The sequence below is a fragment of the Osmerus eperlanus genome, chromosome 1 (genome assembly GCF_963692335.1).
Source record: "Osmerus eperlanus chromosome 1, fOsmEpe2.1, whole genome shotgun sequence".
In the NCBI taxonomy this organism is placed as follows: domain Eukaryota; kingdom Metazoa; phylum Chordata; class Actinopteri; order Osmeriformes; family Osmeridae; genus Osmerus; species Osmerus eperlanus.
In genome coordinates this window covers 22,108,400-22,132,978 of record NC_085018.1, presented here as the reverse complement: position 1 = coordinate 22,132,978, position 24,579 = coordinate 22,108,400, and the positions used below count along the sequence as shown (strand labels likewise).

At 45.9% G+C, this 24,579-nt stretch overlaps 2 protein-coding genes across 3 annotated transcripts in view; one reads left to right on the top strand and one right to left on the bottom strand.

The window, feature by feature from the left end:
- The window catches only part of matn4 (matrilin 4), a 15,646-nt gene extending 806 nt beyond the window's left edge, over nt 1-14,840 (bottom strand). Inside the window, exons 1-14 of the mRNA XM_062458600.1 lie at nt 14,561-14,840; nt 8,680-8,818; nt 8,252-8,427; nt 7,938-8,153; nt 7,503-7,677; nt 6,833-6,955; nt 6,549-6,671; nt 5,313-5,435; nt 3,728-3,850; nt 2,308-2,430; nt 1,532-1,654; nt 1,050-1,279; nt 677-860; nt 395-547 (exon numbers count right to left, since the gene is read on the bottom strand). Coding sequence (XP_062314584.1) covers nt 395-547; nt 677-860; nt 1,050-1,279; nt 1,532-1,654; nt 2,308-2,430; nt 3,728-3,850; nt 5,313-5,435; nt 6,549-6,671; nt 6,833-6,955; nt 7,503-7,677; nt 7,938-8,153; nt 8,252-8,427; nt 8,680-8,752 — 1,945 coding nt within the window. The 5' untranslated portion in view covers nt 8,753-8,818; nt 14,561-14,840. The remainder of the gene's footprint in view (nt 1-394; nt 548-676; nt 861-1,049; nt 1,280-1,531; nt 1,655-2,307; nt 2,431-3,727; nt 3,851-5,312; nt 5,436-6,548; nt 6,672-6,832; nt 6,956-7,502; nt 7,678-7,937; nt 8,154-8,251; nt 8,428-8,679; nt 8,819-14,560) is intronic.
- On the top strand, nt 12,151-24,579 carry rbpjl (recombination signal binding protein for immunoglobulin kappa J region-like). 2 transcript variants are annotated; one of them, XM_062470336.1, is made up of 12 exons: nt 12,151-12,583; nt 14,499-14,607; nt 16,648-16,752; nt 16,919-16,989; nt 17,169-17,284; nt 17,516-17,690; nt 18,489-18,626; nt 19,654-19,766; nt 21,009-21,149; nt 21,774-21,932; nt 22,157-22,260; nt 24,012-24,579. In XM_062470336.1, exons 1-12 carry the CDS (start codon nt 12,538-12,540, stop codon nt 24,286-24,288), a joined length of 1,554 nt encoding a protein of 517 aa, XP_062326320.1. In that variant the 5' UTR covers nt 12,151-12,537; the 3' UTR covers nt 24,289-24,579. The 2 variants fall into 2 exon arrangements, with proteins under 2 accessions (XP_062326320.1, XP_062326310.1); XM_062470326.1 differs by having other exon boundaries at nt 16,621-16,752.

The following is a 24,579-nucleotide window of genomic DNA, read 5'->3' as shown; positions in this document are numbered from 1 at the left end:
AGGGAGGGAGGGAGGGAGGGAGGGAGAGAGAGAGAGAGAGAGAGAGAGAGAGAGAGAGAGAGAGAGAGAGAGAGAGAGAGAGAGAGAGAGAGAGAGAGAGAGAGAGAGAGAGAGAGATGGGGTTAGATTCAAAGAATCATTATATACCAAACTCTAGATGGAGCTGTAGAATAACTAGAAAAGTAAGTTTTACACACTCAGGTTTGGAAACAGTACATTAGAGTCCAATACTACCACATTCAGGTTGCACTTGATTCATTTGCCTACGTTCAAGAAAGTAAATAACGAGGCCCCAAAAATGCAAAATGTCGAAATCACATCAAACACATTCCCAGTTCCGTCTCGTTTGCCTGTGCTGTACGTGCTCAGGTGAGACTGTTGTGTGGTTGTGTACCTGCGCAGACGTTGAGCTTGAGGTTCTCGGCAATGGTGTTGATGGCTGAGAAGTCTGTGGTGTAGTAGAAGTGTTTGTCAACAGGCTCTGAGGCGATCTCACGGAGCTCATCCTCCACAGCCTTCCCAACGCCCACAGCATACATGGTGATACCTGGCCCAAACACACACGCACACATACACACACATGACCACTGCAATCCTGCACCAAAGACCTGGAAAGCTCTATATCCGCTCTCTCTTAGTATCCCACAATTCCACCCTCATCTCCCCTCCTAGTTACCTGCTTCTTTGGCCTTCTTCGCAAACTCGGTGATGTCATCCTGGGATCTCCCATCGGTGAAGACGAGGCCTACGCGAGGGATGTTGCGGTTGGCGGCGCGGGCCCCTTCAGCCTCTGAGAAGCTGTTCTCCACCAGGTGCTTCAGAGCCAGACCTGTCATGGTGCCCTTCTCCATGTAATCCACCTATACAGAACACACACACACACACACACACGCGTGGTTTAGCATGTCACGAAGGACCTCTAGGTCTGAGAGCTATGATAAAACATAACACAGCAGTGATGTTCTCTGTGTCCACTGTTTGCTTCTGCATCCAGGGTGGTTCTATGATGACTCATGTGAGTTGAGTTCTAACTCCACACAGCATATTACCTTCATAACAGCAGCTTTGATCTCGTCAGCCGTGTGGTACATGTTGAGGGGGAACTCTGTCCTGACCCGGCTGGAGTACTGGACCAGACCCACACGAGTCCCGTGGACTGACACATCCAGGGAGTCCACCACCTGGTTCACAAACTGCTTCACCAGCTCAAAGTTCTGGGGACGGACACTCTTGGAGCCGTCGATGATCAGAACCAGATCAATGTTGGCTGACTTGCAGGCTGGGAAGGTGTGGAAACATGCTTTTAGCGTGTATGCACGTGTGTGTGTATATATGTGTGGATGTGTGTTTGTGCGCGTGTATATGTCTGTGTGTGTTTGTGTGTGTGTGTGTGTGTGTGCGTGTGTGTGTGCATATGTGTGCATGTGTGTGTGTGCATATGTGTGTGTGTGTGCATGTGTGTGTGCATATGTGTGTGTGTGTGTGTGTATGCATGTGTGTGTGCATATGTGTGTGTGCTTGGTCTACATACTGCCACAGGTCTTGCCGTTCTCCTGCAGCAGCTGTCCCTCGGGGCAGATACAGTAGTAGGATCCAGGGGTGCTGACACACTGGTGCTCACAGCCGTGCTCCACACTGTTACACAGGTCCAGGTCTGCAGGAACACACACACATGTACACACAGAGGCACATGGTCAGCAAGGAGAATAAAAAACTGAGATGTCTTTTTCTCTCTCTCTATCTCTCTCTCTCGTATGCACACAAACACACACATGCAGGAACACAGATTTCAAGAACCAACTAAACAAACAAGCAACAATGAACACAATGACAGAGTTTGGGCCAAAGTGAACTGGTACAGGTTGAGTAAGGATCGGTATTTTCCCACCATAGAAGCAGCATCTTTAAGTAGCGTTTACTTCATTCAGCAGAAGCAGATTATTTTCGAATGTATTGTTGGGCCTGCAGACTCAACATATTTCTATGTTGTGTTTGTATTCATATGTACAGACTATTAGGTTGTGCAGATTGATTTAATTAACTAATTAAACAACTTTGATAATTGGTATTTGTAGGTAAATGTTTAAGTTCACGTGCAGTCAATTACAGATTCATGTAGAACTCCATACCTTGAAAGCAATGTAAAGACAATAATCTAATCTTTAGTTTTGTTATCCAGCGTAAATCCTTTTTCTTACATTTAATGTACATTTCTTGAAAAAATCGATGATAAGAAGAACCGTCAAGGTAAGGGGACATGTTTTCAAGTTTGGGGGACTGTCTCTTTAAAACTCTGAAGTGACTAACTTGTGCATGTCTTCTTGTCGTCGTTGAGTTTGTACCCGGCGTTGCAGTCACAGCTGAAGGACCCTGGTGAGCTGATACAGATCTGCTCACAGTCATGCTTTCCCTCAGCACACAGGTCTATCGCTGGAGCACACACACACACGCACACACACAGTATAATTGCATGTTTATAACCTGTTTATAACCACTAGCAAATATATTACTACTTCAACATTGGAGCCAAAACATTGACCATCAGAACAGGAATTCAAGAGGGAATGGTCCGGGTGTCATCATCTCCATTGATTGGAGCTGAATGATCATATTACTGGAATATAGAGGTACCTCACGCTGTAATCATGTGAGGGTAAGAAAACAGTCAACTACATCAGTGTGCAATACCCAACATCTCCAGAGGTAGAGCTCACAGCCGGTCCATAGAAGAGATTGAAGATGACAGTTTACAGTAAGCTATGTGGAGATGTCTAGATGGCTGACTCTGGGCTGTGTTTATTGTACTGGGAGTTTAGACATTGTCTGTGAACTGCAGGTGTGGACAGCGCAGTTATGATGATGGTGATAATCACAACTATCTCTACAGTGCTTGGTGTTCATTAATTTAAATAACATGCTTTTTTGATTTTGACAGTATGAGTAATGTGTCCCGAAATATGCTTGACTGAAGGAGGTTATGTGTGCGTGTGTTCTGCACTTGTGCATCTGTGTGTGTGTGTGTGTGTTTGGACTGGCTGATGAAGGATATAACCATTAGAACATTTCTCTGAAAGCGGAATGATCAAGTGATGAATACATGTTGTGATATTAAGTTTGGATGTTTTCTCATCTACTGATGTGGTCTGGGAAATGTATCAACTCTCTTTAAGGGAAACTAACTCATCACAGAGCACCATGTTGACCTCTGTCTCACACACACACACACACACACACACACACATACACTCCCTCCCTCCCTCCCTCACACACACACACACACACACACACCCACACACACACACACTCTCTCTCTATTTCTCTCTCTCCCTCACTCACTCACACACACACACACACACACACACACACACACACACACACACACACACACACACACACACACACGTACACACACACTAGAGCAGATAGACAAGAAACAGGTCAGACCAACAGACAGACATCATTGTTTGGTCAATATTCCAGTGCCTTTTTAGATCTCGTACAAGTTTAGTAAAAAAGTGGTGAAATGCTTCAATACTTCTTTGAGTAGAGATACTGATTTACATGTATTTAAAGTAATTAAGAGATAGGACTGTAAGTGAATAATCGAAGTTCCGAACTATAGTATATGCTGAAAAAATACTATATAATTAAAGGGATAGGTCACTCACAATTAAAACAATTAGCATTTTATCATCCCTTTAAGATGTGTATCTGTTGTAAGACTAACTTGAGCATGTCTTCTTGTCGTCGTTGAGTTTGTACCCGGCGTTGCAGTCACAGGTGAAGGACCCTGGTGAGCTGATACAGATCTGCTCACAGTCATGCTTTCCCTCAGCACACAGGTCTATGGCTGCAGCACATACACAAACACACACATACACACACACATGTGCAAGCAATTCATGCAATGCACACCCCACGCACGCACACAGTGTAATTGGATGTTTATCACCGGTCATAACACAAATCAACTGTTTATCGCATAGTAATGCCATAAAGTCCTCTTAGTATTCAAACAAGACAGCTACGCAATACAATTTCAATTACATATGACCAAACAGGTATTAAAGATGATGTTACTTGGGCAAAATTGACTTCACATTATGACTGCTGCCTATTGGCATGGTTTTTCAGTGGCCTGGCTAACTACATCACAGAATACAGAGATGATCATGTATGCTTGTCATCAGTGCTTTCCCAGACAGTGAAAGGAGAGGTGCAGTAAGACGTGGTTTATCTGACCCTGGGTTAAGAACCGCACCGTGGTGACAATTGTTAGACACACCAGTTCCATTTGAAGACGTTTTGACAGGAGGTGGACTCTACAGGGGTAAGTTGATGCGAATGAAGGTTAGCTCAATGATGAGTTGCCAAACCAAAACCAAGATTCTTCTTTACATCCACAAACACCTGATAGTCCCTAAGAAAGCCAATGTCAAGAAACAGAAACCATGCCATTTACAGCGGTTACTATGGATCTACATTAATGTTAGAAGTGGCCGCCTACATAGTGAAAATAAGAGTTTCCAGAAAGGTTTCTTACACTTGCTGAACATGACCTTAACAAATGTGTCAACCACGTAGATATCTATCACCCAGGAATTACAACAATGTAATTTGTGATAAAGTATGTTTAATTTTTTCAGTTTTTCCTGTTCCATTCTTATAAGAAGATGAGCTGTTATTTTCTTCAAGTCTATTGTGTCATATTCACAACAACCATATTTCATACTGTAACTGTCAAGTTCAAATGTAAGATTCCTAAAGAGCAGCCATACAGTATGTAAGATCTTAACATTGATGCTTGCCTGGTTACGGTTAGGGTTGACAAGTGTAGAAGTGGCTAGAGTTTGAATGAAGAAAACAGGAAGAACTCAATGGAGACAAGAGAGACAGACATCTACACACATACACACACAAACACATGCTGTACATTCTCTCTTATACGCACTAAGTCATTTATGTTTACGAACTTCCACCACTGTTTATGACCATCCACTTCTCCACATGAAACACAAACAGCTGGCCATCTAAACAGCTCAGAGAGGAGATAGTGTATGTTAGGAGGGGTTTAGGCCGTTGCATCTTACCTAAGCTCTGGTGATAGAGTAGTAGCTCTTATACTGTTTCTGTCTCCTGTAAAGACCTACCTGTGTTTCATAGGATAACCTCTGGGGGGGGTTGTATTTGGAATGATTTAATGAAAGACATTTCCTCTCAGGCAGACCCTTGGAATGTCTCGGTTTAAGTATTTCTGTTCTGGCCACTGTGTGTGATGTGTGTGTGATGTGTGATGTGTGTGAAAGACTTACGCTGGCACGTCTTGCCGTCTTCGAGGAGATTGTACCCCTCATTACAGCGACAGTGGTAGCCACTGAGCACGCTCACACACTCGTGATCACAGCTGTGGTTGCCAAACGAACAGTAGTCGATCACTGAGGGCAGAGAGAAGGCAGGGAGGGTGCCAGCCGTGAGCAGGCTGAAGCAGCAAAGAATCTCTTACCTGGTACAATGTGAACCAGCAACATGATTTGGTTGTGAAGATGATAATGAAATAATATGTCAGGGAGTCAGGTGGCTGAGCTGTTAGGGATTCGGGCTAGTAATCAGAAGGTTGCCGGTTCGATTCCACGCCGTGCAAAATGACATTGTGTCCTTGGGCAAGGCACTTCACCCTACTTGCCTCAGGGGAATGTCCCTGTACTTACTGTAAGTCGCTCTGGATAAGAGCATCTGCTAAATGACTAAATGTAATGAAATGTCAATGTCAAAGGTTGTTTGGATTGTTACTGTAGTCCAATAGGCAGAAAGGACCATAAACTGTATTTAATATCAAATTAATACATTTACAAAAGTTTAATCCAGTATATATCCAATTTAACATTTAATTGTCATCTCCTATAACTCCTCAAATGATGTTGCATGTTTTGCATTGATATTTTATAACAGTGGCCTCAAAGTTTTCACCCTTTCACGCCCTGGTTTACCTCTTCACACATGCTTTGACCCTTTTCAAGTTTTAGTTTAGCAAGGCAGCTTATGATGGATGAGATCAGATTATTGCAGGATATAAGATGGCTTTCCATAACGTAATTAAACTGATATGTAGCAGTTTCACTAAGCTTTGCTTCTAATTTTACTCAGTCCATCACAGACTAGGACTGTGGGCGCATTATCTTCCACAACATCCTGTCTGGGATGTACTAAACGTCCCAGAACTATTCATATGAGTAAGATAAACTGCGTTTCAAAAGACCTTTGTGAGGACTCAACACTGGTAGTTTTGTTTTTGGTCCAGAGCAAGACACAAAGGGAAAAAAATAGTTTTTCTTGGACAACTTAGATTTTCACAGACAGAACTACTGTGAAAAGATAAGTCGCTTGTGCCAGGAACACACAGTTAGAATTCCCTGGAGTCTGTCACCCTGCCAGCAGCTTACCTCTCCTCTCAGCCTTCTTCAGTTCCATGTAAACACGAGTGAGTTACATCACTGAACTAGGGAGGGGAAGGCTGGTTAGTGTGTGTGTGGGTGTATTCGGACACTAACTCATGCATGTCTTCTTGTCGTCGTTGAGTTTGTACCCGGCGTTGCAGTCACAGGTGAAGGACCCTGGTGAGCTGATACAGATCTGCTCACAGTCATGCTTTCCCTCAGCACACAGGTCTATGGCTGCAGAACACACAAACACACACCAAAGAAAACCCACTTGTTACTCCCTAAAATGTAATTCTGATGCTAATGCCCTGTTACACCGGGGTGAGACAAACATAAACTGGTGTCTCATCTCAGCATTACACATTTTAAAGAGACAGAGACACGCACACTCGTACCTGAGCAGGTCATGCCGTCCTCATTCAGTGTGTACCCTGGCAGACAGATGCATTGGAAGGAGCCAGGAGAGCTTTCGCAGATGTGCTCACAGCCGTGGTCTGACTCCAGACACAGGTCCACACCTGCAGTCACACAGCCACGTTACACAGCCAGGTTACACAGCCAGGTTACACAGCCAGGTTACACAGCCAGGTTACACAGCCAGGTCAGCTGCTTGTGTTTCACTGGGAGTTGAATGATTAAACTCTCTCTGTTGAAATGGGCCTGGATTCAATTGATCGTGACTTCAGAAGATACAATGTACTGTAGTACTGCTATGTGATGAATGTTGAAATAAGATTCTTTAATAGTTTTCTAGATCCTAGGTGCAGTTTTTTTTGTTGAAACAGCTTAGAAAGGAATCAGTCTTTCATTCTCTCTCATCACATCTACATTGTTTTTGGATCTAATGGATTTGGTAGGATTTTATCGGACCTACATGAAAGAGTTTCAGATTTCAGTCAGGAATAGCAAGTGTAATTACATGCGGGACTGTGTTTTAGCCAGCAACACGGGACAATGATCTCAGGTTAAAGCCATAGTCTTAACTGTATCACAATGTTATTGACTGTTCTGAAGAGCTGTGTTTCATTAACGCACATACCGACACGCACAAACAAAACTCCTCACCACAGAGCTTGTCCTGGAACTGAAAGCCGAACTGGTGGATCATATCAAATGACTCCACCTGGAACACATGGTCTTCGAATGGTGGTGAAGCCATGGCTCTCAGTGATGTCATATCCGCCCTGGCCACACCCACAGCGAAGATCTTGATGCCCTTCTCCCTCGCCTCGGCCGCCACCTTAGTGTTTTATCTCGTGTTATTATTCATACACCAGGAACAATTTGTCACGCCAAGATATAAGCATGATGAGATTAACATGAAGATGTCAGGCTGAAATACTTCACACATTTCAGCCTGACATGGTCACATTCACCCATAACAAAATAAAATAACGACTTGACAAAACCAAAAGGATTCGGAAAGGGTTTTTACTTCTGGTTCTCCATTGATTGACACATAACCTTTATGGTTCCATGTAGAACAGAAGGTCACCTCACCTCAGCCACGCGGTCCTGGGGCCGCCCGTCCGTCACAATGACAGCCACGTTGGGCACTTTGGCACGGTCGCCCTCGTCAGCGGTGAAGGCCACGTTCATGGTATACTTGATGGCCAAGCCAGTCATGGTGCCCTGTGCCAGTGGGATGATCTCGTTGATGCCCTTCACCATGTCTTCCAGCTTGGAGTAAGTCTTCAGGGAGAACTCACTCTGGACCTGGAGGAGGAGGAGACACATAATGGGTCAGTTACTGGACCTTGGAAGGATGAAGACACCAGCGGACTGTGTGTGTCTGGGTGGAGGAGTGCGTGCACCTGACTGGAGTACTGGACCACTCCCACTCTGGTGGTGTTGGCTCCTACGTCCAGCGTGTGGATGATGTCGATCATGAACTTCCTCATGGTCTCAAACTCGTGGGGCCGCACGCTACGAGAGCTGTCGATGATGAAGATCAGGTCCACCGGGCCTGACTTGCACTTCTGCTCTGGACCTGGGGAGGGAGGGAGGGAGGAGATGGATAGGCGACGCATTAATGAAGTATCCAAGAAGAGAATGACTAAATGCAGTCAAATCAAGAATTTCTATGACCTCTTTCACAGAGCAATTTTTTTTTAACAAAGCTGCAAAATCGATTCACATTTTAACCAAACCTGGTCCAGACAGCACAACAGACTCTGCTGTGTTCTGAGTTGATCGTCTATCCCTGTGTGCTTTTAAGAGTTCACAGTTGGACTTGGCTCACCTGCTTTAGGTCTTGCGGCAGCCAGGGTAGCTAGGGCCACCAGGACAGACACACAGACACTCAGACGAGCCATGTTCACACGACCCCAGTGACCTCTTTGAGCTGGGTTGGACTGGTTTGGACAGTTGGTCAGTTCACACTGTAAAAGAAAACACATAGTCCATGGTCGGCAAATAATCTGTAGAGTGAGGGCTGTAATTGGCCTGGGTAGGGTAAGTTGGGCATTTTTACATTATTTATTCAAGCATATAGAAAAGTGAAGCAGAGGATCAAGGGCTAGGGCTGATTAGGGTAGGGCTGGCCTGGGTAGGCCGTGGAGAGCAGGGCTGGCTGGGGTAGGGTTCGGGTAGGACTGGGTGGGTTGGGTTTGTCCAGGGTTTGACTGGGTAGGCCCAGGTTAGAATAGGTTCACACACAGAGAGAAGAGAGAGATCAGTCTAAGCAGCACATTCCAGCCCTGCCCAATCATAAAACAGTCTGTACAGAACAGCTGGCTCAGGAGCACACTAGCACCCCTTAATAGAGGGCTGTTGATACACACACACACACAGTCACAGCCACACACACACACACACACGCACACACACACACACACACACACACACACACACACACACACACACACACACACAGGCACACCCATGCACACAGCTAATCTGTCTCTGAACCCCTGCATCCCTGCGGGCAGGAGGTTCAAACGGTGTACTGGATAATGACCATGTCTGGAAAGTGTTTATGGGATGGCATGCTGTCTTTGAACACAGGCATTATGAAAGGCACCCCTTCTCCCGGGGTCCTAGGAGACAGGGTCCTGAAGAGGTCTCGTACCATCACAACCAGACCAGAGGATCGGAACCAGACAGAGAGAACGGCAAAGTGAAACTGAGACAGCTAAAGTAATCCTGCTGGTACGAAACGTTTAAACCCGCACATACAGTTCTTCCAAGTACATAGAGGGAAAGGCTGAAAAAGATCTAAGACAAAGTGTGTGTGTGTGGGTGGGTGGGGTGGGTGAGATGGAGACGGAGAAGAAGAGACAGATGGTTGGAGTAAAAATGACAGGATGACAGAGAGGAGGAGAGACGATGGGAAATAGATGAGGTAAACAGGGAGATGTGTGAGGCAGAGGGGATGATTGAGGGAAAGCTCCAGAAGAGAGGAGAGAGTGAAAGAGGGAATGAGAGAGATGGGAGAGAAAGCTCCCCTCACGAAGATTAGGTTGTCAGAGAGACTGTTGTACTATACACACATGCACACACACAACTCTATGTGGTCTGGTCTCCCAGAAAGTCCTGTGAGACCTGATGCAGAACTGAAGTTGTTTCACTAACTTCCCACATGAACTGGGACCGGGGGCTAAGTGTGTGTGTGTGTGGTTGGGGGGAGAGTGTGTGTGAGTGTGGGTGTGTGAGCACGTGTGCAGGTACAAAGAGACTTCAGTGTGGACACTCGACCGTTCTGCAGAGCCCCCAAACCCCTCACTGCTACCACAGACCCCCCCCCATCCTGCCTCTCACAAGCCCCCTCACACTGCAGCCCCCACCACAAAAATTCAGTTTAACATTTCTCCCACAGCCCCCCTCTTCTCACAGGTCCAAAAAATTGCCATGCATGCACACACACACAGTCTATATGGGTCACTGCCTAACTCTCTATAATTAGTCTTTAAGAACAACATAATACAGCCTACTATTAACCTGGTGTTAACCCTTTCACTGGCGGGAGTGCTAAGCCCATACGACTCTCTATCTCAGTCTCTTGGGAGGGGGGAGGGGGGGCTGGGTAACTGTTTAACTGGACAAAAAAAGGTTCTGAGTACTGCAGGTAATTTACACCACAATGATGCTGGAGCCTGCAAAAACAAAAACACAAAACTTTACATTAATTTTCCGGAAAGGGGAGCTGTTTTGAGGCACAGCACATTTGCTGACACAAAGAAAATGTGATTATATTTCCCCTCCTCCGTCAGTTGGCAATAGCACAGAGGAAGCTACTATAAACAGAAATACTGTTATAAACAGATAAACTTTTTAAATTTTCTTGCTAAATAAGAAAACATTTTAGTCAACATTGTCCAAATATACACTGTCCCAACAAAGAACTGGAAAGTTTGAGAAGTGAAGCAGCAGATGGCTAGGAGGAGCCTTTAGTAACACAACAACAGCCACAGCAGCAGCAGCAGCAGAAGCAATGAGAGGTCAGGAAGTGAGTGCTGCCCTCTGGGGACTGGAGGATGATCACGCTTCCTCTACACTTCCTCTGTTCCATATGACCTCTCAGAAAAACCTGACCTCCACCTAGACATCCATAGCAACCCTGACCCAAACACTGACCACAACCTTCACCCAAATGTTGACCACAACCTTCACCCAAATGTTGACCACAACATTTATCAAAATATGACCACAAACCTTACCAAAACATTTATTGCAACCCTCATTAAAACCTTGATGGCAACACTAGTCTAACCCTAACCATACAAGATCGCAACCCTCACCAAAATACCAGCCCTATCCCTCACCCTTACTCTCCCCAAGCTCAACCTGCAGCCTTGCTAAACCAAGATTGATCCACCTACAGCATGTCTAATCTTCCCTAGCAAACAAACCACCAACTCACAATCTCCCACCTTTTCAAACCATCATGAGCCAGTGTATGCATACTCATTCTCTACAGTCATGTATGTACATCATGGATTCAGAAGGAGCGAACTGTTTGTGCAAAATGGAAGGGAAACCTGCACTATCCAATCAGTGCACCGTTCAGCTAGGATTAAAGTATGAGAATGGGAACCACGAGAGCATGAGCAGAACTTGAGGGTAGATAAGTGTGGAGCGGGGACTGGGCATGGAGACAGGCTGCAGGTCAGACAGTTGAACTGAAGACTGACCACAGGTCAAATGGACTAACATCAGCTGTTGTTGTGTATCTCCTGTGGTCCTTGTTTCCCCTTCCCTCCCTCCCGTCTCCTCTCCTCTCCACTCTCCACTCCTTTCCTTTCATCTCCTCTTCTTTTGTATCCTCTCCTCTGCTCCCCTCTCCTCCCATCCCCTCACCTCCCTGCTTCTTTCTAACCAGAAACACAGATGCCATGTTCAGTTCTGTTTACTGAGACTCAGTGGCTTAATGTAGTTAGCAGCCACTGTTGCAGTCCTGGTCTCAGAGCAGACCTCCTACTAAAGGCTACCAGTGATGTAGACCCACTGCTTGCTATCTCCCTCTATGTTTGTCTAAGGGAGAAGGCTGTGAGAACTCCTCACATAAAAACAGGTGATTATCTGTTACTATCTGAAGACAAACAAGCAGGTACAGCTAGATCTACACACTGAACTATTACTGGAACGATAGCAGATCCTGTATAACACATACACACATACACACAACGATTTTCACACACACGTACACACACACGTCAGTAGCTACAGTAACACACAGCCGCCGTGTCAGACCGTGCTGTGTTGAATTGAGATACTTAATAGAGTGTGCTCTCTGGGGATGTCCAGTGAAGCCCTGTGAGGAACTCTTGACAGGAGCTGGTGGACAACACAGAACTATACTGGGATTACTAGTATCACTGCTCTACCTGTAGCTACCTTGGAACATCACTATAACTGGACTTAAAGCATTCACAGCTACCCTATGCTTCTGCATATAGCCTCTCTCTTAGCCTGTACTACATAGATTTCCAGCTATACAATGCTAAACTAAGCTTACAGTAATAGTATATGCTAGCTTTCTTAGCCAATGCTACATATTCTGACCATACTAAATATTCAATCTGCAAGTCGATTTTTTCTATATTTGGACAAGTCTACGCTGTGGTGTGTTTGCTGTCCTGAGGTGAGGTGACTGCCGGGCATGCAGAACGTCCAGGAGAGAGACCGGGTGGAGGAGAGGACTGCAGGTAAGACTCCCTGGGACTGGGGCTCTGCAGGGGAGGCTAGAGACTGGAGGGAGGAGGGGGCACAGTCTGGAAGATAGGTACAGTCTGTGGGGGGGGGGGGGGGGGGCATGTAGTCTGGAGGGTTGGTACAGTCTGGGGGGTTGGGGATAGACTGACGGAATGGTCATTGTTGGGCGGCTAGGGGGTGTATATAGAGTCTTGATATCTGGATGTTTTGGTATTGAAGTAAGTAACCTCCATCAAGTTCAGTAGTAAAGTACAGGAAGTTCTGCAAACAGACAGAGGATGTGGACTGACATCGGTCCACAGTTTCTCCCTTCATTCTGAAGTAGAGTCAGGGTGATATGTATATCTACTGGATGATTGGCTTCACTGAAACATTTGCTTCAAACTCAGGATCTCGGATGAATTCCTCTTAGTTTGATGCAAGTCTCAGGAGGGTGAGAGAGAGACAGGTAGGAGGGGAGGGAGAGGGGAGAAAAACGATAGTGAGAGGGAGAGAGAGAGCGACAGGAGAAGAGGCGACATTGGGGAGGAAGAACAGGGATGGGGAGATGGAAGGGGGAGAAATGTAGGGAAATGTTCATTTAGAGAGAAGATTCTGTAGTATGTCAAGATGATGAGATAGGGAAAATGTGAGGTTGGAGATTGGTTTGTGTATGTGTGTGTGTGAAAGAGAGTGTGTGTGTGTGTGAGAGAGAGAGTGTATGTGTGTGCGTGTGTGTGTGAGAGAGAGAGAGTGTGTGTGTGTGCGCGTGTGTGTGTGAGTGTAAGTGAGAGAGGGGAGGGTGGTATACAGTATTTACAGTAGTTGTGCGGTTACATTACATTTAGTAGACGCTCTTATCCAGAGCGACTTACAGTAAGTACAGGGACATTCCCCCGAGGCAAGTAGGGTGAAGTGCCTTGCCCAAGGACACAACGTCAGTTTGCATGACCGGGAATCGAACTGGCAACCTTCGGATTACTAGCCCGAATCCCTCACCGCTCAGCCACCTGACTCCTTTTTAAGTGTTGCAAGTGTGAGTGACAGCTGGAGCCCATATTAAGATATGAACACACAGCAGCTTCTTGATGAAGGAAGATTGAAAGCAGATGTGGAGGACTGCTACTGTTACCTGTTTCCCTCACACTCCTCCGCTTTGCCCTTTTCTTAGTCTGTCTGTCATACTCTAATACAGTATATTCTGCTCTCCTCCACTCCTCTGCTCCAATCTACTTTCTTATAATTTCTTCTGCTCTGCTCTCTCATGCTCTACTCCACCAGGCAGCCAGTGTGCGCCCAGCTCCCTCTCTCTCTCTCTCTCTCTCTCTCTCTCTCTCTCTCTCTCTCTCTCTCTCTCTCTCTCTCTCTCTCTCTCTCTCTCTCTCTCTCTCTCTCTCTCTCTCACACACACACACACACACACACACACACACACACACACACATGTCTGTAATTAGCATGCATTCAAAATCCAACTCTAATCACATCTCAGTGATGGGACCCCCTGAATTATCTGGCAGCTACTTAGTAGTATTTGTTTGTTGAAAAACATACATTTTATGCACGATCTATGCGGTTTTGTACCGACAAAAGAACAAATTAAGTTTTCTAATCATAGCAAAAAGAGATTTACATAAATTGCTCTCCTGATATGTATGTAACCTTTGTAACTTGAGAAATAACTTATTTTATTATTTTATTCATATTTATTTTAAAATCGCTGGTAACGCCGCTGTACAACTTTAATTACAATAAACTGGTTTATATAATCATTGCAAATAAATAATCAATAAGCTAACAAGATAAATATTTTAAACTTTGTTGTCCGTTACTGCGAGCAACTAGCAACCGTAAAATCCTCATTTGGAATGAGACAGATCTATAAAGACGATTAAATACCGACACAACGTCTTGTGACATTCCCCACAGTTCAGTCCAGCGAATCCGCGGATGTCCCCCGCCTGTATCCATCGGGAGTCTCGCTCACTCACCTGGGAACGCTGAAGAGTCAGACGGAGGCGCAGTCGGGATGGGACAGGTAAAACCGATAAGAAGTTTACATAAAACTTCCACTTTTTTCTTCAGTAATCTCCAGCAGTGCCGCGCGTTCAACGTCCCGGTAAGGTCAGTGGTATCCAAAAACCTCTCCCAAAGTCACCGTGTTGGTGAGGAATGAGCGCGTGGACGTGAAATGTTCAAAGGTTGTCTCCTCTTTTCGTTGACGTCCGAAGCTTGACAGAATTTCTGTACTGGATGTTTGAAAGCATGCAGGTATAAATCTCCCAGACTCTAGTCTTAAACCGTAGACCCCTCCCCTCTAAGAAATCGAACCTTTTGGAATTTTGAGAATGACGCGCGGTAGAGATGCCTGTAATTTTTTCAGACCTAAGGAAACTGGTAGTTGATACGTTTTTAGAAAGGACAGTTGGAAACGTTGCAGTGTTTATGAAAGCACACCTTTGTCCACCTTTGTCACCTCAACTCAGAATAACACATGTTCCCAAGCATAGGCTCACAAATGAATGGCAGGCTAAATTAATTAAATTGCATAACTTGAAGCCCAGTGAAGATGGCAGTGCATTTTTTCATTCCCTTTCCTGATTTCTCACCCTCTTTCTGCTCCCTTTCTCTCCATCTCTTTGACTCTCCCTCTCCTCCCTGGTGGGAAATACCAGAATGTCCAAAGCTCTGGCATTGCAACCTTTGACCTTTAAACTAGTGACACTCAGATGTTTGGATAGCATGAGCCAGTGAACTGTGAACCCTGAACTGTTGTGCTTTAGGGTGCCAGTAAATTGAGACAGGAAATAAAGTACAGAAATGACCAAACATGGAGTTAACCTACACACAGTCACACAGACACTCACACACACACACACACGCACACACACACACACACACACACACACACACACACACACACACACACACACACACACACACACACACACACACACACATACAAGTAGAAAAGGGTGAGAAAGATGATATGCTATGACCTGTAAAGCCCCAAACCCCTTGTATTCTTTCTCTGTATTATTTCTCTGTTTCTCTCTCACTTTCTCCTATCAAAGACTCTTGTTGTCAGCACTCCTCATAATGAGCAACATTCCACACTCCTGGGCCCAGATGTAACAACCTGTCCTCTGTTACTGCTCGCTCATTACGACCTTATTGGAGACAGAGGACCAGACACTAACACGGGCTCTGGGCCGCCTCTGTTCTCCAGACCCCCTGCTGGGCCTCGCTGAGCACATGAAACCTGAGTGGAACTACTGTGTTTTAAGACAGCTGGTTGAGTCTCAGGGAGCCGTATGTTTTTACGTGTGTGTCGGTGAATGGGAGGGAATTATGTTTCTTGAGGTCTTTCTTTCTCAGGTGAGTTTATTGACTAGGAAGGAAAGTTAATGCTAGATGGAGGGATTTGGGGAGGAATGCAGGGGAAGAAGCCACTGCAGGTCTGTGTTTATAAAATGCTGCATCACTCTCTGTCCTGAGGAATGCAATTATGTCTGAGAGAGAGAGAGAGAGAGAGAGAGAGAGAGAGAGAGAGAGAGAGAGAGAGAGAGAGAGAGAGAGAGACAAAAAGACTGGGAGTGCAATTGGAGAACAGGAGAGAAAAAAAGAAAGTCTAAGCAGCAAAGAGAAGTAAGAATGAAAAGACGGAAACAGTTAAAATATTGACCTCATGTTTAGACGAGAGGAAATGTTCTGGGGGTTCACAAGTCGGAAATGGCATTAAAAGGTTCATGAAGTTCTATGTTACTGCTCTATGTACCTCAGAGCACAGTGGAAAGCATCTTTGGCATGTGGTAGAGTACGCTCTGTCCTCTGTCAGTCTTGCTTGCTGTATCCAGGCATCCCACCCTGCTGGTGGAAGCTGTTTACATCACACGCCGAACTGAGCCACAGTGTATAGACACTTGACATTGATGGATGGTATCCCTCATCTACACAGATACAGCCTATAGTCCAGGTTGCTATGGCACTGACTCTGTTGGAAGGAAGTGGTTTGTTGTTATTGAGCGGCCATGTACCGTCCAATATTCAGGCTTGATCAGGGACTCCACCCCCATAGGAGGACAACAGACACAGGAAGAGCCATCCTGCAGCTCCACCCAGACCAGCGCGTCACCATATTGCACGCCAAGGTGGCGCAGAAATCTTACGGCAACGAGAAACGGTACCATACCTGGCATACTGCGCTCTCCTCAACATGGCTGTGTTAGGGCTGGGGTTAAATGTCAGATCCGGTTGAGGTCAGGGGATTCATTCAGTAATTTGTTCATTCCATCCCTCTCTCATTGATTCATTGATTCATTCATGCGCTCATACGTTCATCCATCCAGCTTCTTTTGTCCTCCTCCCTGTGTGTACATCAGCGGGTCAGGGTGGAGAGTCAAACAAGATCACCTGAAAGGTGAGCTCACCTCTCTCTCTCTCTCTCTCTCTCTCTCTCTCTCTCTCTCTCTCTCTCTCTCTCTCTCTCTGTGTGTCTCAATCTCTCTCTCTCTTTTTCTCTCCTTCACACATGAACACTCACACATACAAACTGTCAACTGTGACGCTCCCTGACCTCCCTGGCCTCCCCTCCCACAGCCGCAGGTTTCGGGGATGCATGCTATCGTCTGTGTGGGTACATGAGTGTGGACAGCTCATGTCTCCCCCAGGCGGAGGCCTACAAGCTGGCCTTCGAGGAGCAATGTGACCGCAGGGTGAGAAGTAGGGAGGGAGAGGATTGGTGCAGGTTAGCTACTCACCAGTCTGCTTGAGTCACTCTAGATTTCTCAAATGATTGTATTGTCATCAACTAATGTCATCTTTTATTTTTGTCTCCATATGGGGCAGACGCCTGTATGCCAGGTCACTCACATGCTATTTATATTTGACATTTTCTTTACACATCTCTGTCGATATTTCCTCACGTGTGTGTGTGTGTGTGACAGATGTTTGCCTGTGCCAAGTCTCTCTACATCTCTGACACGGACAAGAGGAAGCACTTCCGCCTGGTTCTGAGCCTCCTCCTGGAGAGCGGACAGGAAGTGGGGTCTTTTCACAGCAACATGATCAAGGTCATCTCCAAACCGTCCCAGAAGAGACAGTCCATGAAGAACGCAGACCGTGAGTTACCGGAGGGCTGTTTGATTTAGCAACAGGGCCCGCCCCTCAACATCCTCGTCTTCATAATGGGACCTCTGTTGAGCCCCACCATGATCATTTCGACCATGATAATTGTCTGAAGACTGTCCGTGTGAATCCCACATAATAGCAACTTAAGAGTTGAGGGTCCTACTTTAAACACTTACCCTAAATGCAAATATATACATTCAAACAAGTTACAAGTGCACCCAAAGTATTCCAAATATGCCAAACATGCAGTTTACTGTATTCGAGTCTACTGTCGGATGGCACAGAGTGACTGACAGGTGATACTGACATGTTTTGGGTTCCCTATATGTCATTGTGTGTCAGGGTTCCTGCCTCATAAGGGCAGTGGGCCGTTATGACCACGGACCTGGGGCTGTGGGGTTTCGACAGTGGGGAGGGGGTGAGAGGGGGGGACTTGATTACCTTGCTCTACCGTCTGACCTCACTACACTGGTGCCAAGGAGCCTTGACAGCTAAGGCCACAAGTCAAGGGACATTACATTTCTCACGTTGCCGCGGTAGCTACGGGAGAATGTGGTGCCAGCTGGTGTGTGTGCAAAAGTAAAAGAGATTCATCAAGGTTGGACTGTCACTGGTTAGAATGTGTGTGCATGTAAGTGTCTTTGTTTGTATATGGCGTGGGGAAAATGATTACTTATAAAGTGGATTAACGTTTTTGTTCTTGCTGTATGAAACGAAACCGACCTCTGTGTGTCCGTGTGTGTGAGTCTGTGTATCACGTGTGTGGGTCGTTTTCATGTCTACCTGCAGTGTGTATCTCCTCGAGGTCGAGGGTGGCCCTGTTCAACCGCTTGCGGTCGCAGACTGTCAGCACACGGTACCTTGCAGTAGAGAAAGGGGAGTTCGTAGCCAGTGCTCGTCAGTGGACCGCGTTCACCATCACTCTCGGTAGGTGGGACACCTTCTGGGGTCCTTCACGCTCTGGTGTCTGATGTGTCCTCCGCACAAGTTTGCTGCGCCAGAATGTATGGTGATGTTGTACTAGTGACTGGTGTAAGTTGGTGATGTTTGTATTAACACTCAGAGATGTGTGTGGTACAGACAGATCACACCATCTAAATGAGGTATCGCTGCGTACAGTCGTGGCCATAAGTTTTGGCAATGACATGTTGTGTTTTGCAAAGTTTGCTGGTTCAGTATTTGAGGAAAATGTTTTCACATGTTTCTATAGAATACTGGAATACAATAAGCCACATTTCATATTTTTTAAAGATTTTTGGGTGCGACATTTTTCTATATATGCAAATAGTCCCCTCTTTTACAGCAGTCGTCAATCTGCTCTTAAAATCCAATCAGAATGATAGAGTGATTTCACCTGGCTAGAACTAATTCACACTTTCCCCTGTGCTGGTGATATGACTCATTTGATGCCAAGGCCCAGCAAACACAAAATGTATATCGCTCCCAATACTTTTGGCCACGGCTGTAGAAGAGATGACCGTTTTGTGTTCTTGTGTTGCACACCTAGGCTAGGCAGGGTGTGAATAATGATACATTTACTCATACTCAGTTTTTGTCATGTCAAGACATTCGTAGTGTACAAAATTAGATGAGTCCTAACCAAAGTCTGTTTCCAGACTGTAAATTAAAATAATTCACAAGCAGAACTCAACTGTCCAACCGCTGCTCACTCTTCAGACTCTGAAAGCTTGGTCAGCTTTGATGCCAAGATGTCAAGAATGTTTTAATATTCATGCAGAGACCTCCCAGGTTCATGTAACCTCAGCCTGCCAGGCTTCTGTCCACTGTCCCTCCCATCATGACTGTGGTGCAGACTAGGTATCACCCTGAAAAAGTATGCAAATGTTGAGGAAAATGTTTATTTTCCACAGTGAATGGGTTTTTTCTATTCGGTTATGTATTCATAGTTGGATTTTCAAAACCAATTAAAGTCATGATGTGTGTGTGTGTCTAGTGGAAGAACCGAATGCTGACCAGGCCGATTTCATGATGTGTGAGGGCTTCATCTGCTATGGCTGTGTGGTTCAGCTGGTCTGCACCCTAACCGGAGTGACCTTGCCCCCTTTGGTAACATACAGACATCAAACCCACACACACACACAAACCCATGCCCACACATGGTACTTTACCCCACTTTACTGTCAGTAGGGGCTCAAACCACTGCCTCTTGCTCTCCAAGCCAAGCTCCAGGTGTGTGCTATATCCTTACACCAGGATGACATCCTAATTTCTGGCTCACAGAATCTTCTAAACCACCCCTGCTACACCCACATGCCATGGTCAGATCCGTGAGAAGCACTAGCAGGGACACACCTCGCTCTCTGCCTCTGTGTTTTACTCCTCAGAGTCCAGGTGTTACACAATGTGCTGAACCTCACATTTCTACTGTTATTGTTTCCCTCCGTGTACGTAAGAGAAAATGTATTCTTATAAAACTTTAATGGCGATCTGCTGAGCAGACCTTTTCAAGTCCCTTAAAACGGCAGCGCCAGCCTCCCAGCTGAGGCTTCTGGGTAATGGACACCTCCATACTACGCTCCTGTGTTTTTCCAGAGGAGGTAGATTGCTATGGGGTTTGTTTGAATAGAAGAGATGGTATATTTTGCTGGTAAAACACCAGGGTGATCTACACTCGGGTTCCTGTGTTTACTTATGGTTACGGTTACGGTTTGTCAAGTCTTAAGGAAGGGGGGGGCGGTATATACATTAGGTAGTGAGGGGGAGATCAACATTCAGACCAAAAGTACAAACTTGTGATTCAAAGTTGACATATATATTTAGTGTTTTTTTCCCAGGGTTTACCTTCAAATCACTAGCAATTAGCCTCAATATCTCATGCAATCTAGTTCACTGCCATCTCTACAGTCCTGAGGATAGCCCAATCTGACTGACACAGAAGCCTCAGGCCTTCTTATGGGCCTCATTTAAACATAATAACAGACTTGACACCTTGGCTCAATCCTCACTAGAAAAACTACTAACTAAGCTAGCTTAACAAAAACAACTATGCCAACAACATTATTACACAGCACCAAGAGGTAGTAATAGAGGGCTGTTTTGGGAAGAAATGCTTTTTTAGCTGTTTTGTTTTGAAAAAAGATATGTCACAAATTGAGGCTAGATTAGATTACTGTAGTATTTGTGTGTGTCATAGTCACTAGTTAGAAGTGCTGTGTGTTTATCGAGATGTGTGTATGTGTATGTATGTGTGTGCTTGTATGAATTTCACGTGCTTGTGAGTGTTTGTATATATCACATTCAGCACAGTAGTGAGTGTGGTGTGAGGGCTGGTGTTGTTTATCTGTCCAGGTGATCCGTAAGGTCAGCAAGCAGCACGCCATCTTGGACGTAGACGAGCCTGTCTCCCAGCTCCACAAGTGTGCCTTCCAGTTCAGAGACGACCGGCAGATGTACCTGTGTCTGTCTAATGACAGAATCATAAAGTACCAGGTAAGAATCACACACACCAGGAGGGTCCAGAACTGTTTAAGAAACATTTACAAAATCAATTTTGGTTCCAGGTAGACATTTCTTATTGAAGCTTTTTGCTATTGCTTCAGAGTGAAACTTCAATAAGATTTCACTAGAAACATTAACTGTCCATGTTCTCATGTTACTGCCACCAAATAGCCATGACCTGACCAGCCATGACCTGACCAGCCATGACCTGACCAGCCATGGTTCCTGTCAGAGCAGGACGCTGCATGCACACAGCCGGCTACGTACCGCCACTCCAGAATTAGTTCTAATTGTTTAACTTCAGAGCCAGCTCACAGGAGCGTTGATTAGAAGGTAGAAGAATGGTGAAACTTATCATGTGATTTCCTGGGCCTGTGGAATGTAGGCAGTGGTCAGCTTCTGGAGAGGGTCAAAGTAGGGTCGTTTCTGTGGTAACGGGTTCATGGGCAGTAGCTGGGTCTAGACTTCAAATTGTCGTCAAGCTGCATAGAGCTTGATAGGGGTGCACTGGTGAATGGGCAACATTCATGAGATTTACCTCAGTTCTATTGCCTTGATGTTTCCAAATCAAGCATATCCCAAGCTTTAACTAACCTCTCCTCGACCTCCACCCAGGCCTCCTCTAGCGAGCGGGATCAGCCAATGCGGGAGGTGCTGAACGATGGATCCTGCTGGACCATCATCGGTACGGAGGTGGTGGACTACTGCTTCAGCCAGAGCCCGGCCTGCATCCAGAACCCTGTCAGCCCGGTACCTTCCATCACTGGCCTGGAGGTGAGCCCACGCCACACGGCTACTTACTTTCTTTTCTCTTTTCTCTCACTTCAGGGTGAGAGAAAAGAGAGGGTTAGGGTTATTGGGTATTGGGTATTAGGGTATTGCTTCCTACATGGCTCATTTTTCTCCATCTTCTGTGAGTGTGCGTGTGTGTGACTGTGTAACTGTGTGTGTGTGCGCGTGTGTTTGTGTGCGTGCGTGTGTTTGTCTGTGTTTTCCAGGTGAATGGGGGAGGACACGTGGCTATGCTGGAGATTAATGGTGAAAACTTCAGCCCTCACCTCAAGGTCTGGTTCGGAAATGTTGAAGCTGAAACCATGTTCAAGTGAGTCCTGTTGTACGAACGGTTACTGCAACCTGATGTCTTTAATCATGTAAAGGCCTTTTTCCTCAGCTAGTCATTTAGCCCCTAAAAGGACAACCAATAAAAACAGCCAGTGAAAATGTGCTAGCTTCAGTTGCTAATGCCTATGTAATTATGTTGTAGTTCTCAGGGTTACAAGCCTGTTGGTTGACTGGTCCACTCAGTCCTTTTCACCTGGCTGGGTTTTATAGCCTGCCCCTGGGTTGACTACCAGACTGGATTAACAGGCCATGTAGAGAGAGAGAGAGAGAGAGAGAGAGAGAGAGAGAGAGAGAGAGAGAGAGAGAGAGAGAGAGAGAGAGAGAGAGAGAGAGAGAGAGAGAGAGAGAGAGAGAGGGGGGGGGGGGGGGGTCCCCTCCACCTTATTTATCACTTCCACCCTCCCTCTTTTTACCACGGGGGCCTCCAGCTGCTTAACATACACATACATGCATGCATGGAAGAAAACATACACATACACAGTCTAGAATCTTAGATCTTAGAACTAACTTTGTTCACTGAAATGGATATATTTTCAAATGCTGAATTCATTTGACTGACTGGATGTTTTCACATTGAGGGGTAAAACACAGAGCTATAGAGGGCGTTTCAGAAACGGTGAATGGTCTGGACCCAAGGTCTAGAATGGAGCTCTGTTAGGTTTCCTCCAGGCTGCGAGGAACCATTGTCCCAGATCCTCAGGGGTGCTTGGAATGTTCCTCAGCAGCATTTGGTGTCACTGAGGTTTGAGCTCACGTGATGCAGTCTAGGCATTTTATATCAGCGTCATCATCACACTTCAGACCGCATCCACATTGCTGATCCATCAAGAGTCTGTTAGGGTCTGGCCAAGCAGAGAGGTCCTGCTAATACCCCTCGACACCGCAAGAGCTGTGTGTGTTTAACGCAGTAATCCACAATGTGGTCTTTGTATGCCAAGCTGCAGGCAATTAACGTGAGAAACGTGATCATCCATAGTGGCCAGGAGTCTTGGGTTTAAATGGAAGACGAGAAGTCAGGATCTAGACTAGTTAGACTGTGTCCCATACTCTGTGACACATTGCCACGGTCTCCACAGTTTCCATCTCAGGTTCCTCTGATAAACATTGCTACTATGCAGAGGCATCTTTTAAATGGATGGTTGTGAGTGAGGGTGAGGTACTGTCACATGGGGAGGCCTGGAAATATGAGGCCAGAGGCATCGTCAGGAATTAAGGAGCCCATAAAAAAAGTACTAGTGGACCATGCGAGCTGATGCTCCCTAAATCATTTTTACCCCTTTACTGGACCCCTACCCTCGCAACCCTGTTCCCCAACCATTCTTGACTGCGAAGACAAGCTTTCTCTACAGTACATTGACAAACGCAAAGTTGCAGATGATACCTTGCTAACATTCCAGCCAACTGCATTGCATCTGTGACATTCCTTTCAAGTTCGTTTTAGTCCAAAAGACAGTGTGATGACCATGCTGTGTTTCTGTATACTGTAATCATCTCTAAAAGCCTTTTATGTACTTATTTACCTGGCTATTTTATCCAAAGCAATGGGATTTCACTTGCAACTTGTTGAGTGGTCAAATGCTCTACCCCAGAGCTACAACACCTGTCCATTTACATTTTAACGAAGGTTTAAGGAATGAATCCACTCATAGGATGGTAACTCTCTCTTATTCTGATGGTAAACAAATCAAATCGTGCTTTGAGATTCACTGGAATCCTGTCAATCCACCTCAGGTCCCCCAAGTCCATGCTGTGTGTGGTCCCTGACGTCTCTATGTTCAGCGGGGAGTGGCGTTGCCTGAGGCACCCCGTCACCGTACCCCTGTCCCTCCTCCGCCTGGATGGCCTGATGTACCACAGCACCTACAGCTTCACCTACACCCCCGAGCACCACCCCGCCCCACCCAGCAGCAGGGCCATTCCGGACGGGGGCCAGGACTCAGACGCCCTCATAGACTCCATCCACCAGGAGTTCACCCGTGCAAACTTCCACCTCTTCATGCAGAGCTAGCCACTGCCACGTGAAGCTAGCCATTGCTCTGGAGAAAAAGCAAGAGCAAGTTAAGGGTGTGGGTGGCTGGCTAGCTAGCTAGCGAAGCTTACTGACACAATGAGGGCTCGACACGCATGGAAGGCTAGCTAATGGGCCTGAAAAACTGAAGAGTTACCCAAGCCAACACCGTTTAGAGTTAATGACAGTTGGGGGGTTTGATAATTCTGTGGATTAAGGCTATTTAGAGCTAAAGAATCACTGCTAGCAAATAGTGACACTAGCCAAAGAAAAATCTACTCTAATAAAATG